This window comes from Phyllostomus discolor, chromosome 2 (assembly GCF_004126475.2).
Source record: "Phyllostomus discolor isolate MPI-MPIP mPhyDis1 chromosome 2, mPhyDis1.pri.v3, whole genome shotgun sequence".
Taxonomy (NCBI): Eukaryota; Metazoa; Chordata; class Mammalia; order Chiroptera; family Phyllostomidae; genus Phyllostomus; species Phyllostomus discolor.
Genome location: NC_040904.2, coordinates 127,502,330 through 127,521,160, shown reverse-complemented (window position 1 = coordinate 127,521,160; position 18,831 = coordinate 127,502,330). Strand labels below are relative to the sequence as shown.

The 18,831-nt window shown below is 43.2% G+C and overlaps 1 protein-coding gene and 1 pseudogene across 2 annotated transcripts in view; one reads left to right on the top strand and one right to left on the bottom strand.

Annotated features, from left to right (window-relative positions):
• TMCC3 (transmembrane and coiled-coil domain family 3) overlaps positions 1-18,831 on the bottom strand; it is a 270,396-nt gene that overhangs the window by 56,366 nt on the left and 195,199 nt on the right. The window contains exon 1 of one of the 2 annotated variants that reach the window (XM_028533067.2): positions 17,422-17,638. The exons of the other annotated variant lie outside the window; for it this stretch is intronic. Within the exon in view, the coding sequence (XP_028388868.1) occupies positions 17,422-17,499 (78 nt within the window). The 5' untranslated portion in view covers positions 17,500-17,638. Of the gene's footprint in view, positions 1-17,421; positions 17,639-18,831 lie in introns of those variants that run through there. 2 annotated transcript variants of the gene reach the window in all.
• On the top strand, positions 1,890-4,368 carry LOC114512906 (annotated as a pseudogene).

Sequence of the window (18,831 nt, the reverse complement as noted above, 5' to 3'; positions counted from 1 at the left end):
ATAGCCTTAAACACTGAACTCTGAAAAGAGAAAGTCCTGCTGTCTGTTAGAATGTGTGAACTTAAACATTACACTAACACCTATGCATGAAATTCATAATTCATCCTTTCCTTCCTTTCATCTCTCTAGTCATCCAAGCATTTACCTGGCACCATGTGCCCAGCACTGGGTATACAATCCCTGCCCACTCTGTGGTGGGGAGAGAGACAAGTGAACCGCACATGAAAATTCCTGTTTCCCAACAGACTTGGCACAGCTGCGTGGGGAGCGCCCAAGCTAGGTGTGAGAAAAGGGAGTCAGAGAAGACCGTTTCACTGCATACCTTACTTAAGCCCTCAACACCCTTCTAAGTTCAGTATTACACTTATTTCTTACATAAGGAAACTATAGTTCAAATGGATTGCGCAAACTGCCCATGATGACCTCACATAGCTTATAAGGATTTAAAAACCAGGCTGTTGACCCTAATGGGACACTGGCACTACTCTGTCCCCTCAGAACCCTTAGCACACCAAAGGAGGGCTTTAAATGGCCTTTTCTTACAAGATCTGACTACCTCTTACCACCCCCCATCCCCTCCCGCTAGCATCCTAGTCTACGCCACTCTTCACTCCTCACAGCCCTCCCTGCCAGTGCATGCCTACCTTTGGTCCATGAACTGGCCTCCCCACCACCCCTTAGACCTCATGTCCTCACTCACCCTGCTCCTTCCACAGAGCCTCTTGGACACTTCTCAAACAGAACAGGCACACTGTAGTCACAGGGCTCTACCTGCCTGTTCCCTCTCCCTGGAACGCTCTTCCCCTGCTGGCTGCCCAGCTTACTTCCTCAGGTCCTCCCTGAGCAACACCTCTCAGCCTTCTTTGAGTCTCCTAGTTTAAAACTGCTTCCTCCACCCCCACACCTCCAGGCTGGACCTCCCCAGCCTGCTTTCCTTGACTGGTTTTTCAACATTGCATTTATCATTTAACTTTTAAATCATACACTTAAACACTGTATATTTTACCTACTGTTTGGTGCGTCTACCTTGCCTTAACTAGGATATAAGCTTGTTGAGGGTGGAGATTTTTGTTGTGGTCCCTGGAATGAATAGCACATAGTAGGTGCTCAATGTATATCTGTTAAATTGGGGTGAAAGCAGGATGGTTACAGCATGATCCACACTTGTGCTGCTGACAAATGGCTCTGGCCTGACATCTCCCACGTACTCTGCTCCTGACCTGGCCCAGGGTAGAAGAGGAGATCGCTGGGTGCTTCAGGGTGTCAAGTGCCAAGCCAAGGAAGCTCATTCATAAATCCAGTACCCTGAAAGGTGCCTGAGTGACTCCTTTTCCATGCCACATGCCAAGGTGACCACCAATTTCAACACTACTGCCAAGGGAGTGGGGCCAGTAATCCCCAAGCTCTCAATCTCAATGTGTGGTCCTGGGTGAAGGGGACTCCTGAGACACAGCAGTTGGAGGGAATAAAGGACAGCATACTTCCTGCTTTCTCTCAAAGTGCTAATCAACAAAAATCTCTGCTGGGGCACTTCAAGGACGTCCTTATTTTCCCAAGTGATGCTCCACCTATCCACACAAGGGCTCCTTTCTTACACTGGCCTTGTGTACACCAGCTATATGAGACCTCACCAGAGCCACCAAAAGAAAACCTCAAGGATTCAATTCTCCAGGAGTTTTCAGATAGCAAAGGGTGGACTTTGAACTTGCCTCCTCAGTGATGAGGAGCAAGATATTCTCAGCATCTCAGCATCTGGTGGGTCTCGAGAGCGATGGGTGGGGAAGAAACAAGCACAATAGGATCGATCGTACAATGTCAAACAGCAAAAGCATTCAGATGTGGGAGATGGAATGCTCTACCCCAGGGAGGAGCCTGCCACAGAGTGCGCAATGCCTGCCAAACTCCAACTCATCCTCATTCTGATCCCTTCTAAAAATCCTGGCCTGTGGCTTAGACTGATTGTGAGGGGTGGAGTGGAAATGAAGGGGACACACAATGATAACAGGAAAGGCACAGCATCTGATTTGTAAAGTTCTAAGGCCCTTAATAGGTACCTTTCAGCTCTGAAATTCTGTGAAGGAACTAAAATACTATTTCCAAAAAGCAAAAAAAAAAGGTGACTGGTTTGGGTTACAAAGACAGGGTTCCACTATAAAAACCTGCTGGTTGCCATGACAATTAACATCTCTTCCTCCCTTTTCTGCAGCATCCTTCCTCCATCTGGGTCACATCAAAGAAGCTATCTGCAATGCTCATGATTCAGTACTTCCTTTGTACGAGGATATAAAACTATATACACACATAAACAAAATACATATCAAAGGGCTAATTAGAGATGAACTAGAACCTCAAATCTTGCTGTCTCTCCTCCACCACCAATAGTAATGTCCTACAAACAACTATTAGGAGACACCCCCACAGAGGGTGGAATAGGAAGGGAGGAGGGAAAGCCCATACCTATTCCTTCTGGTCTAGAGCCTCTCAGGATAGGCTGTGGGTCAGTTCTTTCCAGAAGGGTCCAGTTGAGGCCAGGGCTCCCTGGAACACTGCCACTGTCTGTCTGCAGGTCTGTCCGCCCACCCTAAGCTCCTCAATGGCAGCGCCCACACCTGATTGATTCCGGGGCCCAGCGCAGCACTGGGCACACAACGAAAGCACACAGGACAAGGAAGGGAGGTCTGGGATGCGGCAGCCTTTCTTTCTGTTTTCTGCTGAGACCTTGAGTTTGGGCCTAGCCTGCATCAAATCATCTGGTGGATTCATCCAGGGTATAAATACATGCAAAAACATGCAGAGGAATGAAATACAAAGCTTCAGGTTACAGAGGCCTCTGAGGAAGTTGGAAGGGAGAGGACATCAGATAGGCGTATCTAGAACCACTCATTTCTTAAAAACAGTGACAGAAATTGGATGCAAACATGACAAAATGTTAACATCTGTTAAATTGAGGAGGTAGGCATATGGGTATCCTATTTTTTAAAATTTTTCCATGTTTGAAGCATTTAGTAATTACAAATAAATTTCTCTACTAATTACTGTACTTAAACAGAATAACTTGGCTAAGGATTTGATCCAGGATTTCCTCATGCTTGGAACATTCTCCCCTCTGAGAATCTGGTTTACTTTTAAATATGGTGTAAGTTGCTGTTTCTGATGGGCCATTTCATTACCTTATGATTTTGGAATCTGATGTCACTGCACTTACTTCCATAGGATATTAACTTCAACCTTAAATTCAACAACCAAAGCAAGCATAACCTTAAGAAAATTAAAAACCACTGAGAGTTTAATAAGCTAGCTGCCCTGGAAAAGCATACTAGGTCATTTTAGGCTATTCTGTAAATAAACTAAGGAATAATTATTTTAAAGAATTATTTACTAACAAAGTTATTGTGATTTCTGAAATGTGCTAAGTATCAGAGAACATGAAATATCTTTGTATACAAATTTATGTCTCCATCTTCCAACAGTATATGTATTATCTTACTGAATGAATTTGTTACTGTTAAAATTACCCCAAATGTGCAACAAGTTATTTCAAAAATAAAAGCTGAGAAGGCATCAACATTTAATTTAGAAGAAAGCCACATAAATATAGGACTATGTCATTCATTTCTTATTTTCCCACAGAAATAAAAGATCCAGAAATGTCTGCTGGAATGGTAGACTGTTTGCAAAACTGTCCTTAAACATCACCGAGGCTGAAGGACTCTCATTTTAAGTCCTTTTAAAGAGCTAAATTTGAGCCCCAAGTATTTGCAACACTTTTACTGGCCTGAGTGAGAGTAAATTTCTCACTAGTGGAATTTCATATACTCCCACCCACCCAAACAGCAGAGCATTTCTGCGTGCTAGAAACAGATAAGGATAATTCCAGCAGTAGCTTTTTGAGGTAGCATGCGGGTTAGTGTGGTTTTTCGTCAACTTCCATCACGGAGTACTGTGGCCAGGGCCAAAAAGTGCTAAAGGTGATGGTGCAGCCTATCAACCTCATCTTCAGATACTTGCAAAACAGATGTCAGATTCAGGTGTGGCTTTATGAGCAAGTGAATATGCAGATAGAGGGCCGTGTCATTGGTTTTGATAAATACATGAACCTCGTATTAGATGATGCAGATGAGATTCATTCTGAAACAAAGTCAAGAAAATAACCAGGTCGGATCATGCCTAAAGGAGATAATATTACTCTCCTCCAAAGTGTCTCCAACTAGAAATGACTAATGAAGTGAGAAATTGTTGGAGCAATGCAGTGTGTATTTTTTAGGTGTTCTTTGTTGTGGGTACAGTGCTTGAACATTTATTCATATCGTTTTGATTACCTTTTTGTTATTACCAGATGACAATAAATGCTATGTGACTGTTTTTATTTAAAAAAAAAAAGAAGAAGAAACAGATAATGATTTGGTATAAGTAAGAGCCCTCGTGGCTCCCCCAGGTGGAAACAGGACTTAAATGAGACACTTTAATGAAAGAAGAGTCACTTTGATTTTTGTGTCCACATACCCAACTGACACCAGTTGAGTAAGTACCTCTAAATTGCTTGGCATATGATGTAAAAACTTTGTCTGGCTTTATACAACAAATATTACTTGATAATTTGCTTAAGTCCAAAGGTTTTTACAAGCATGGTGCTTTTTCCAAGTGGAAGTGCATGTAATAAAAGCATATTAATTCCAACATTAATAGGCCCTGTGGTCAGGGTGTGAAAAACTAAGCGTTGGTTTCCAGGCACAGCCAACAGTTTTAACCGCCCTCTGTGTCAGGCGCAGAGACTACAAGGCAGGTGAAACGCTCAGTAGTTAACACAGGTGAGTATAACAACCAACCCCTAAACATCCAGTGATTTTTAGCAAGCCATAGGGGTAACTTACAAATAAGAATAATCGAGCCAGTAAAAGAAACTGTTTATTACCTACAAACACGAAATCTTGTTGTATTCATTATACTAACATGAGTAACAAATCAACTTAAATTTCCTAGTACCGAGGACAGCACAAGGGTGCTAAATATATTTACTAAGGAGGAGGAAGACAAGCTTGAAAGTGGTCTGCTCCCCACAGAACACAAACTTAGCTGGGTTCCTGCTTGTCCATCTCCCTAGCTGGGAAGGTGACCACAAGTGAGAAGGTGGCAATGGCGGTTTGTTTAGGCAGCAACAATACACATTCTTTGTCCTGTAACAGCGTTTGCGAACACGTGGAAGGGCAGAATTCTGTATTAAGTAGAAATTGAGAAGCAAAATCTTATTCAAAAGAGAACTGAAGGCAAACAACAAACTTGACCATCTCTTCCCCTCCCTTTTCGTCTTCCCTTACTGTAAATGACACTGCAATCACAACTGCTTGGCAGTTTCTAAATGTAGGAGTAGAATTCTCAAATTGCCCACTTCAAATCCTGATTAGGGGGAAGGGGAATCTCAATCCAGAATAAATCCATCTAAAGTATACCTTTTGGTTTGTTTTAAAGCCCAGAGAAAAAGTCGAAATTTATAAAAATAAATAAATAAACAAAATGGATAAATATGTTAAATATATCTAGTATATTTATTTATGTAAACATAAATATATAAAATCTAAAAACAAATTTACAAAAATAACTGCAAAAATGGTGTTGGGATAACTATGTCATTTATCTGTATACATCTTAAAGGCAAACAAATAAATTCTAACTGGATGAATCAAAGATTAAAACATCAAAATAAAAATCATAATATGTTTTAGAGAAACATGGTGTTTTGGTTTTTTAAAAAATCTTAAAGTAACCTGGCTGGCATGGCTCAGTGGATTGAGTGTGGGCTGCGAACCAAAGGGTTACAGGTTCAATTCCCAGTCAGGGTACATGCCTGGGTTGCAGGCCATGACCCCCAGCAACCGCACACTAATATTTCTCTCTTTCTTTCTCCCTCCCTTCCCTCTCTAAAAATAAATAAATAAAATCTTTAAAAACAATCTCAAAGTATGAAAGGCCATTCTAAGAATGACACAAACCTAACATTTTTAAATTGCTTTTTTTTAAAGGTTTTGTTTATTTATTTTTAGAGAGAGGGGAAGGGAGAGAAAAAGAGAGGGAGAGAAACATCACTCTGTGGTTACCTCTCAGGTGGCCCGCACTGGAACCTAGCCCACAACCCAGGCATGTGCCCTGACTGGGAATTGAACCAGTGACCCTTTGGTTCATAGCTCGTGCTCAATTCACTGAGCTACACCAGCCAGGGCCATTTTAAAATTTCTTTATGGCAAAGTCTGATTAATGTTTTATTCAGTGTTTGCTATGTGCTATCTCTACACTCAGCATATACACGACAGGTCATTAATTAGGTCAGTGCAATAGGAAGAATTCTAATATGGCCCCAGGATTCCCATCTGCTGGTGTACACACCCTATATTATACCCTCCCCTTTCATGTGACAAGACTTGTGAATATGATGTGATTTCACTCTCAGATTGGGTCACGTTATATGGGAAAGGTGAACAAATTTTGCAGATGTAATCAAGGTTTTCTAGCAGTTGACTTCAGTTAATTAAAAGGTGGACTGCCTGGGTGGGCCAGTCCTAATCAGGTGAGCCCCTTCAAAGAGGGCCTGGCTGGAGTGTCCAACCTTTTGGTGTCTCTGCACTACACTGGAAGAAGAAGAGTTGTCTTGGGCCACACATTAAATTCATTGCGACATATAATCACAAAAAAGTCTCATAATATTTTAAGTAAGTTTATGATTTTGTGTTGGGCCGCATTCACATGCACCCTGGGTGACAGCCCTGGTGGAGGGAAGAGACAAACACAACAGAGATGCTCTCCTGCTGTCCTTAAAAAACAAATGGCCACGTGGTGAAGAGGGTCACCTGGCGGGGGCAGTGGATGGCCACTGGGGGCTGCAAGCTTCAGTCCTGCGGCTGCAAGGCAGTTACTTCAGTGAAGAACCAGTGAGTCTGGAAAAGGATTCCAAGCCTCAGAAGATACCGTGGTCCTGACTGACACCTTGACTTTAGGCTGACAAAATTCTGAGGAGAGGATGAAGGTAAGCTGTGCCCAGACTCCTGGCCCTCGGAAACTGGGAGATGATAAATGGGTGTTGTTCTAAGCTGCTGATTTGTGATTTGTTACACAACAGCAGAAAATTAACGCAGTCAGGAATGACAAACTGGAAAACATGTATATGCAAAACAATTTACTTAATAAGTAAAAAAAACTTCTACAAATTTAAAAGATTAGTAACCCAATACACAGAGCCAGAATATAAAATGGATAGTTTACAATACAAATGTTTTTTAATTACGTAAAAATACGATCAATCTATTGTACTACAGGTGTAACCACTGGGCGATTCTGGGTGAGGGATACACGAACATATATCTCTGTTCCGTTTTTTGCAACTTCCTGTGTGTTTATATTTATTTCAAATATAAAATTTTAAAATATGATCAAATTCATTCATATCAGGAAAAATATAAATTAGAATGAGCTACCAGTTTGTGGCTATCAGATAGACAAGGATAAAAAAGCGTTAAAATACACAGTGTCAGAAAGATGTGAGCTGAGCATGCTCACACATGGACGGTAACATACACTGCATCATCTTTGTTCACTGCTGCCCCCTCAGCTCCTAGTGTTTGACACAAAGCAGGCACAGCGTTTGAACTGGCGATACTACCATTATCAGTGCCTGGGCCATTTGCTGAGCAATTCCACTTTTAAGAATGTACAGCCCACTAATGTCCTTCACATGAACAAAAAAGAAGTCTGTCTATGGGCAGTCACCAAAGTGCCTGAGCAGCGGCCATCCACATGCCCTTCAGAAGGAAATGGGCAAATAAATTATGCACACCTGCAATCTTGTTCAGCAATTAAAACTAGATTAATCTGCACTGGTATGAGTCAAGAATAAAATGTTTTCCAGCTTCTCCAGTCCACAGTGCAATTTTATAACACACCCTCATTCACCATTTACAAAGCCCCAACTACCAAGGCTCCATGTGGACACACAAAGAACAGGGCCATTCCCATGTGAAAGGATGGAGCGAGTGCCCAGGGGCGCGGAGGCCAGGCATGGCAGTCCACAAAGAAGGACAGCAGAGCTCAGGGCAGACAGCGGGTGAAAGACAAAGGTCAGATGAGAGACTCTGGGTGTCAAGCTAAGAAACTGAGACTCTGCCTATTGAAGGACATAAAGGAAGATACAGACAAGACTCTATGCCAGGCATACACTTGCTGTAAAAATAAAGGAGTGGTTCGGCTGGAGAAGTTCATAATCCGGAGACCATCTCTGATTTTATTAGAGGTATCTTAAGGTACCTCAACCTGTGTACTTGTGGTAAGCTGAGTCACCCTCAAACCCCCTTCACCTTGTGCCTACAAAAACACGAAGACCGCACGGAGTCCTTTCCAACGGTCTTAGGGGTGGAATCAAAAGAGATACCAGACATCTTCCTCATCTGGAGAAATATTTACAAGTAGCCCTCTCCAGCGTCTGGCCACGCTCTGCTCCACCATGCCCTTCACTAGCTCCACATGCAACATCGAATCAAAAACGCTGACTATTAGACTGCATTGTTCTAGCTTCTCTCAGTCTTGTGTGCTTTTAGGGGTCAAAGCTTTCAAGCACTTTGTCTGATGCCAACAGGGCTTGAGCAGCTCTTCCTGAATGGGCCTCATATTTTCAGATAAATTAAAATCTATGCCAGCTAGTGATTCAGTCTCAAATAGAGGCCACCTGTTCCAATTTGTGAGATTAAAATAGCACACCACTGCCTATCTGAGTAGGGCTCCAAGCCTTCTGGCTCATCACGTCCTCTTCGCACAGGCAGAAACAAAGGCACGTTTGGGCTCAATGCACAGTTGCACACATTGGAGTAGATCTATTGAGACACCAAGCATAGTTTTCACTAAGGGCATTATTTTTTGACATGTGCTATGTTGAAATTTCTGTGAAAGGATGCAACACCATTTAATTCCCTCCTATCACAGCAAGCCCACATGCACATCTTGTTAGATTCAACTTTACTTCAGAAAACCACAGAGTTTAAATTTCTTCTCCACCCACCACTTTCTGTCCTTGCCTGAAATTCCCAAAGAATCCTAAGGTCTTCTGTTGCCTCAGTTTCTCTCAAGTCATCAGAAGACTAGAGACACGTCCTGCCTGACACAAGTCTCACTGTGCAACGGCACTATCCAAGTCTTCCTGCGCAGGCAAGACTGCCTTCGATTCACTGGAGCGCACTTTTGTTCGTCCCTATACTCAATTACCCAAATTTTCACAGTCTGCAAGACAATATTTCTAAACAACTTCTGGGCCATGTTTCATAAACGCAAGAGAAGAGATGATACATAAGACCAGTGTTTCCCCAAGAGATTCTGAGTTATTTTAAGTGGCGTTGGACAAGAGCATTAAAACAGAATCACAGGGAGCAGCAAGTCATTGCCTTCAAAACCATCCTCAACCCAGTCCAGCTGACTCGGTCCAGGAGAATTTTCTGTTTTGTGCTACAGCTCTCTAACAAAGCTTCCGCATTTACTGATCCTTTTAATCTGGTACCGCCGGCCTCAGAGGGTCGGACCATATTTAGCTGGAATAGTAGCAGTGATCCTTTAAGAATAAATTTAACTTTCAGGAGTGAACTGATTTAGAAGTACTAGGTAAACAACCATACAGGTGGCACGACGAAGCTATGTGTGGGTGTGGGAACGACTGAAGATTGGGAAACTGGGAGACAATGAATGACTCAACCTCAGAACAACAAAGGCTGTGATGGGTTTCCTGACACCACTTCTCAGAGTCATTCTGGCAAGGGGAGGAGCTGACATGCCAGTTTGACTCCTGGGTCCACCTCTTAACACTCTGTCCAAATCTCAAAGCCAGAAGTAAAAACGAAGGGAGTGATGTTGGGGATGACGAGAGAAAGGCGACTGAGAAAATTGGAGACTCAAACCGCTGGCTGTGGTATGTGAGTGGGGTGACTGAGGACATCCCCACGCATCTTGTTTGAGAACTGGCTATATGAGAAAAGTATTAACCAGGAATTCAGGTGGACATTTGAGAAAATGAATTAAGCTTGATATATACTCCTTGAGGTGCTTGTAGAACATCTAAGTAGAAATGTCTTGTATTATGTGCTAAAGCCACATCTTACGCTAGGGCTGGGCTCCCATGTTGGAGGGTGAGGCAGAAATCATACAGAATCTGCCCCAGAGAGACACTTCATCGGGGCTGGCACTGCACGCACCTCCTCTCCACAGGCCAGCAACACCCCGCTCCCCTCGCTGTGTCCCCCCCCAGGGCTGGAGCACGGTCAGGAGGTGTTTCTGCATTTACAGGCTATGCTGTATGGGAAGCAGTATATATCCTAAAGACAGTCGGTGCTGGAAGGTGCTCTCAGGGACAGACTCACAGGAACAGAGAGCTTCAGAGGGAGGAGAACACTCAGGTTCCTTTTAAATTAAATCCATAGAGGATATACTCATGACTTGGACATTTAGACTATCTTTTCTCCCAACATCCCATCCCAACATCTAAAACTCATTTCTCAAACTCTTTATTTTAAGGAAAAAAAATAACCCAACAACGAAAAGACACCTCACTCAGAAAAGATAACTTTCCAAAAGTGGCAGCAGACCTAGTGCAGCTAAGTAGTTTGGTGTACAAATTGTCACACCTCTTCATCCCAACCCTGCCAAAATCTGAAAATAAATTCAGAAAGATGATGGCCTAATACTAAATCATTTAAATTCACTTTTTTTTAACCTAGAAAGCTCAGAAAATTTTAAATTTGTTCAATTAATTCCCTACTTAAAAATTTTAAATTCTCATTCTACCTTTATTAATTTTGAGATGTTTATCCCACATAACTTAGTAATTAACTTGGTATTTAAAATATTTAAAGCCATTTTCTTTTAAGGAATTCTCTTTTAAGACAGTAGCTGGTATAATGGTTAGTCCTAATCACTGTGTATTAGATACATAATTTTACTGGATACAATCTGGCTGGATGTCACTTGGCTGTATCTGCAAGTGGAATGGTGTGGAGTTAATGTCTGAACACCCTTTCAGTTCTAACATCGTAAAACCTCTAAGTCTGCTTTAAAAACGAGGAGTGCACACCTTCGATCCAGTGGGGCTGAGTCCTGCAGAAAGATCTGGTGACACCAGACTGTTGCGACAAGGAAGAACCACCCTTGTTGTGTCCTTCGACTGCTTATCCTCCGGAGATCAATACTGGGCTAGCAGATGGTTTTTAACTCCATCCTTAAATCATGAGTTTATTTAGGAACTCTTAAGACTACCCCAAACTATCAGCAAAATTCTTATATCCTAGGCATTACAAAAAGTTCCTAGATTATCAGTCTAAATCACTGACTCACCAAATGTTTACTGGGGATATAAGACCATATGTAAAGGACTGGCAAAATGCTGTGTCATAAAAGTCTCGAATACACCACTGGCTAGGTGCCCTGCAGAAGTCGCACACATCCATCTCCAAGCACTCAAGAGGTCTGTTAAGACCAAAGTGCTCTCCAGTACTCACTTCAGAGGCAGAACATGGCACAGTGGTTAACATGCAAGCTCTAGAACTAGATCTTGGTTCATTGAAAGCTAGCGCTACCATTTCCTAAAAGCCACAGGACCTTGGACAAATTATTTAACTTCCTGGACGTCAACTCCCTCATGTGTAAAATGGAACTATAAATAGGATATCAGGAACATTAAGGAGTGCATTTGAAGTGCTTGATATTGTGCATAGTGTATAGTAGAGACTTAGTACATGTGGGCTATTATCATTGCTACTGCCTTCTTCTTTTCATTTATGTTCCTGTTGCTTCCGCACAGAGGAATAATCGACACACATGCTAGGTTTTCCTCCAAGTAGCATCCCTCTCCCCAGAAGTCAATGGAACAGCTGGATTATGCACTGATCATATATCCTGATGTTCCTTTTCTAAGGAGTGCAGAGTCCTCATTCTGATTCACAGGACAGTGATTCATGCTTCTCCTCCTTCTCTCTCACCTCCCCCCTCCACTGAAAACATAAAAACACAATTAAGAAACAGCAGGGCTGAAAGCTGCAGCCTGCCCTATCAAGACTTCAGCACTTTCCATTGAGAAGGACTCGGCTGATTTCTGACCTTAACAGTAGCCCTGGAGATTAAGGCAGGGGGTCTGAAGTACCACATCCTGGGATCCAACTAGGTAGCAGCTGTTGTGGTGTTCCACAGCAGATGTAACGAGCTGGTGTGCTGGTGGGGAATGGCAATTTGTTCTCCTCTAAAGGGAGAACTGGGAAGCTTGCAGCAAAGCATAGCTCAAAACACACATACCACGTCAATCTATCCATGCTAAATTTAAGAAAAATCCAAATTAGAAGACTCACCATTATTTACCATTCCTTTAATTAACACCTCAGAATAAAGGAAATCACTGACTCAAAGTGTCAGTGATTTGCTCAAAATACCAGTTTACCATCTGACTAGGTCAGTGTCATCTCCGATGGAGGTCTGTTTCCATTCTCTCGAGTTCCTGCCCAGGAAGTAAGCATGTGATCCTCACCTCTTTGCCTTACGGCCCAACCATTTCCACTGTGAGAGGGCTTCAACTCCCTCTTTTCCTTGACTCTGTTTGGCCATTACTCATCGTACATTTCTGGATCTATTTCCAAACCAAAGAACACTTACAGATGCACTACAGGTGGCCACCATGGCTGACATAGGTTTTTTCTTCAGATGTTAGAGGCTTGTACTTATTATTATCATTTCTTTCTATAAAAAAAGAGGAGCATTTCCTGGGCCGGAAGTAGCAATAAAATAAAACCAACAGACATTAAGCTTCTGGAGAGGCCAGACTGTTCCATTCACCATTATATTACTGATACCTAGCGCTGCAGCCAGCACATAGAAGGCATTCAACAGGTATTTAGTGAATGAATGAAGCCTCTCTCAATCAAAGTGCCAGTGTCTATAGTTTATAAACATGTAAATGACAAGCACGAGAATAATCAATGTGAAGAGAAATGAGAAAAATGCTAAAAATACCAGAAAAGACTATCCCATTCACCAAATTAGCAGTCTTTCCATTTCAAGCTTATGATTGCTTCTTACATAGTAATAACAAAAATGGCTACCATCGACTGAGTTCTTACTGTGTACCTGACATTTCATAGAGATTACTGCATTTATCCCTGGTAACACCCCTAGGATATGGAAGGGGAATCCAAGACTTAGAAAAAGTATAGGTCCAAGATCCCACCACTACTCCGCAGCACTAATGCAAGATCTGTCTTCTGGGGGCCAGCCTAATGAAAGTGGTTCTGTAGGCAGAATACTCCAGTCCTTGCAGGCAAGATGGAATGGAGGTTGACAAAATCACAGAGCAATGAGGAAGCTAGTACACCAGTTACCTCTTTCTAAGGTTATAGGTGGCTAAAATAAGGTGGGAGATGACAGGAGAAATGAATTAACTCCAGAGAAACATTAAAGAAAGAGCCAGTGGAATGGCTGGTAGGTTAGAGATGGGGGGAAGGTAATTCCTCGGATGATTAGAGTTCTGATTAATGGTGATACCATCAGATCAAGAATAAAATTATTCACCTTACATAAGGATAAAAGGCTGGGGAAGGTGGCCTTTTAGAACATTTAAAGTTAGAACTCACATAAAATCTGATTCACACATAATTGATTAATAAAAACTAGACTGCCTATATTCTCAAAAAGATGATAGGCTTTATCTAGGGCATGAAAAAAAAGTAGGAGTCTAATTAGGTACGTTTTCTTTTAAAGTAAGGTTATATTACGTGCACCAAGTTAACATGCACCATTTCTGAGTTTTACCCAGATGAAGTTTAAAACTGTGAATGATCCTGACTTGTCAGCTTAGAGACAAACACAGAACTCATTACATTTTCACTGAGGGGGAAAAAATCTAGGTTAGTCCATCTGGCTATAAAAATAGACTTCTCCACTGTTAAACGAGTAAACTGCCTCATTATTATTCCAGTCTCAAAGGCTTAACTAAGTTCAGCAAGATCGATGTGTATTTTCCCTGTTGTCTTTGCAGGGTATCAATTTTGAACTCAAAAATATGACCCTTCGGTAACCAAGAATTTGATCTCATAGTCTTAGGTCCTTCCTAGGAGGAAACTGCATATCTCTGAGAGGTTAATCAACTCTTCCCAGGCACGCCCAGGTCTCATTAGTTACAGTGTTTTTTGGGGAGCTAATTTACCAAATGAGTCCACAAAAGAGTTCTTATACAACTCTATTAGATGGTTTATTGCCAAGGAGAGGGTGACATCAAGAAATTAAACCCTAATACTGCTTGATGGTTGCCTTTTACATACTTTTTGAGTGTAAAGAAAACATGTCTTTATAGCTACATCTAACTGAATCCCACAAAACAGGAGCTAGAATCATCTAATGGGATAAATATTCTCTGCACAGGAAAAGTTGTTGTGGCTTTTCCCTTCATTACAGCAGGCTTAGTGCAGCCTTAAGGACAGACTCAAAATTACATCAGCTCCACTGGAGAAAGGTTCTTATGCAGTAACAAAATTTTCACTAGTTATCTCTATTCTTCATGTCTCAATAATAAACCCCCTAAAAGCAGACAGTAAGGAGGTTCAAACAAGTATCTTAGCATCACTGCTGCAGAACTTGTGATTACTGTTCACTCAAGTTTTAGCCCTTCTCAGTTTGACTTCTTCTAGTCCTCACTAGATTTCATTTGCCCAATAAGCTAATTTAGAATAATCAGTATATACTATAATGTCTAACTCAGTTTTAATACATGGTCTACTTAAAAAGCAGGTATAGTCAGGCACCATATAACAACATTTGGATTAATGACGGACCACATACACAACCATGTTCCCATAAAATTATAATGGAGCTGAAAAATTTCTGCCCGCGTAGTGACATCTTAGCCACTGTAATGTCACAGTGCAACACGTTACTTATGTGTTTGTGGGGTGCTGGTGTAAACAAACCTATTGCACTGCCATCATATAACAGCATATAGCACACACAACTATGCACAGGACGTAACACTTGATCGTGATAATAAATGTTACTGGTTTATGTATTTACGATAGTATACTTTTTATCATTCCTTTAGAGTGTACTCTTTCAACTTATTTTTTAAAAAGTGTGCTGTAAAACAGCAGCCATGTTATGCTGGCAGTAGCCTCATACAATACATCTTGGGTTTACTGTGTCTCTTGACTGCGTAATTTTCTCTTGTTCTTGATTTAATCTCAGGTCGTTTTGCACAATAACATGCTGTACTCTACAACCTAGATGTGTAGTAGGCCATACCATCTGGGTTTGTGTCAGAGCACTCTATACAGGGGTGAGCAAAAACAGGCTTACAGTTGCAAGTACATGAAACATATTTTATTCTTGTATTGCTATTTCCCATACAAACAACTGTAATCCTCCCTATGCCCACCTGATATATTCACACAACAATGGGATCGTCTAATGACCCATTTCTCAGAACTATTCTGTAACCCGTCATTAAGCAGATGGCTCTATCTCCATTATTCATCACACGATGCAGCAGGTATAACATCGTGGGTAGAATTTTAAAAAATAAGAAGCCTTCTTCACATAGGTTGTGTCACTTTAACCAAAAATAAGGGTGTTGAAACAGAACAATGCCAGATACAGCACAGAAACTGAGTCTGCAGTTAAGTTACCCGTTTGCTTTGCCACTTTTCATCTGTAAACAGCTGAGGTAAAAATTTTATCACCACAATATTACAGATTATGAAAAGGGAGTTTTGGTGAGTTCTATGTTTTACTAAAACATTTAAATGAATTACCAGTGAGCCACCCATCCCTAAAAGATCACTAATCTTGTTATTTACACAGATTATAACAGTTGTGACAAGCAAAACCAAGCTTCCACACTTTTTTCACGTCTGAAATGTCTTCTGTCAACAGTGACATTAATATAGATTCCCCCAATTTCTAATGCTTTAGAAATAATGACCTTCGCCTTTCTTCACAGTTAACCGTGTTAACTACCAGTCATCCTTCCCAAAACTTCTAAGTGTAGGTTAACAAAGATATTTTGCCAATGCTTTCTTCCAAATGGGATTTCTGGTTATTTTCACAACAAATTGTTATGATACTTTCAAAGAAAGTACAAGTAAGAGAATTCATTTAGGGGAGGAGAGTGGAAGGAAAGCAGGAAGGGAGGAGAGTGGAATGGATGCAGGACATATTATTCCACCAAATATATTGAATCTGTAACGACTTAAATCATTATGCTAAACTGATTAACAAAGGCCAAAAGAAAAAGGGACCAAAGGTAAATATACCAGGGATTTGTCACTGCACTTCTGGGGCAATTGATAACTTCTCTGAATTATGAGTAAACACCCAAATCCTGAACAAGGGGCGGCGCCACATTTCTGTCACTGTTGCTACTTTTCCCATCCGGTTGGGCTCTGGATCTGGGAAGTGACAAGCCAGAATTTGAACACGATTGTACCTCCGTGAACTTTATACAAAGTAGCTGACACTCAAATGCTGAGATATTGGAAAAGCAAGTAATTAGCTGAGCAAAGAACAAATCCAGGTATCTCCTGCCAGAACAAATGCCAGGGTGGAGGAGGTGCTGTTCCAAAAGGCACTTCAATGGGCCAAGGGGTGAATCCGAGCCTGGACGATTCAACAGCTCAGGAGGGCAAAGGTATCCGGTGGGGGTGGGGGGAAGGAGGCTCCCTCTCCCTACAGGGACCGGAGCTCAGGCCGCCGCCTCCGTCTTTATTTTGAAGCGCTACAGGGCTAGTCCCTGCTGCCTGCTCTGAAGAGCTATTTTCGACCACAGCCGAAATCAGCAACAGCAAATTACACTGCAAACAATGGAGAAGGCGCCTGCTCCGCAAGGCTAGAAACTCCAGAGAGGCAACGCGAGGGCTGACTTTTCACTCCCGCAGAGCCTCTCGGCGCTCCCGCCGCCACCGCCCCGCACGCAAAACCCCGAGGGCTGGGAGACTTGGCTGCCGCTGGGAAAGCCGGCTGTCCCACGGAGGGCTGGGGGCCGCGGGTGGCGGGATTCCCTCACGTCCGGGCACCGCGCGGAGGGCGCTCCCTGGCGGAGAGCGCGGCCGTCAGGGAGTCCCGGTGCCCCGGCCAGACGCTCGGGAACCCGGGCGCCGGAGGGTGGAGTGAGGGGGCTGTCGGGCCAGGCTTTGATCGCGCCCCACCCCGTGGTGAACCTGGGGTCTCAGAGCCGCAGGCCGGGCTCCGACAACCCCTCAGTCCCAGCCCCTTCAGCGTGACCAAGGGCGGGGAAGTTCGGACCCGGGACAGCAGACGAGAGTGTCAGGCAGAGAAACGGGAGGGCAAGAGTTAGTTGACCCGTGAGCCGAAGCCCACTCGGCCTCGCCCCTTGGCCCGGCGCCCCATCGCCACCCAGCCTGTGCCGCTCACCCGGCTCTTGCAGCGCTGGTGCCGGCCAGGGTCGGAGTACGTCCGGTCCACGGTGAGCGCCGTGTCGCTGCCCGGCATCTCGACGCTTGCACCGGGAACTTTCCCGTCTCCCGGGGCCGCAGCGCGGCGAGCTGCCGGCCGTGTTCAAGTCGCCCTGAGAACCACGGCGGAGCAGGAGGCGCGGGCTGCCGCAGCTAGTGCCGACAGCCGCGCGGCAGCCCTGCGCCGCCGCCGGGGGTGAAGTGAGGGCGGAGCAAGGACGTGAGAGTCTCCTCCCCTTTCCTCTCCCCGCCTCCCCGTGTGCGCCCAGCGGGGCCCTGAGACCCTTCTTCAGGTGCGGCTTCTCCGCCTCCTTCCCTTGCTGAAACTTGATTCCACCCTCTTCCCACACTGCTCTCTTTTTCTTCAAAAGCTAAGCGACATCTATTTGTTGACTTATTTGTATATTTATGATAAAAGATGGATTTTTGACAAGATGTTGAGGCTTGCCTTAAATTCTTGCTTTCACGTTATTATTTTTTATTCAACCTGCACCAACTGGGTATCTGCCACGTGCCAGACCCTGGGACAGGAACCAGAGATTTTTTTTTAAGTTTTTCTTATAATTCCACTGAGCACAGAACACACTTCCACTTAAGGAAGATCTACAGTGCTGTGTGTTTTAATTTTGCAGGTGTAGCTCACCTCTATGTTGGAAGCTGCTTGAAAGTCAAGATGCCTTTTCATTTCAGTATTCCCTATTTCCAATAGTCCCTGCCCTCAAGAAATTTGCAGTATTGTTACTTAAGCCAACATTCAGAACCCCAGGTCTGGTTATGCAGGATGTGTGTAGTGGGTGACTGACTTGAAGCACTGAAAGTGCAGCTGCTCCCGAGAGGAGTCAGAGTGCAAAGTGAGCAGCCCAGGAGGAAGGGTGGATATGCTAGCTTCTCCCCTTCGAAGAGGTGAGGGACTAGAGCAGTGCAAGTGTTAGAAAAGTGCTGAGCATAAAACAAAGGCACTCTTGGAAAACCTCCAGTTATCAGTTTAGGGGGTGTCTTTAGGAACAGAAGGATGTGCTGGAAAAAGTAGGTGGAAACCATGTGGTGCAGGGCTCTACTTCCAAAACTAAGGCATTCAGCCTGATTCTGTGAGCATTGGGAAGCTGCTGGAGGTTTCTGAACAGGGAAATAATGAAATCAGGATGAGAATTTAAGAGGATATATGTGATAGCCATGAGAAGCACTGATTGAACATGGGTGAAGGACACTGGTTAGAAAACCAATGCAAAGACAATCTAAGGGTCCTTCAGGAGGAGACTGAATGAATGCAAATTATGATACATCCAACCAGTGGAGTATTAGGAAACTAATGGAATGAGGCAGCTCTCGATATATGGCTACAGAAATACTTGAACATATATGGTTAAGT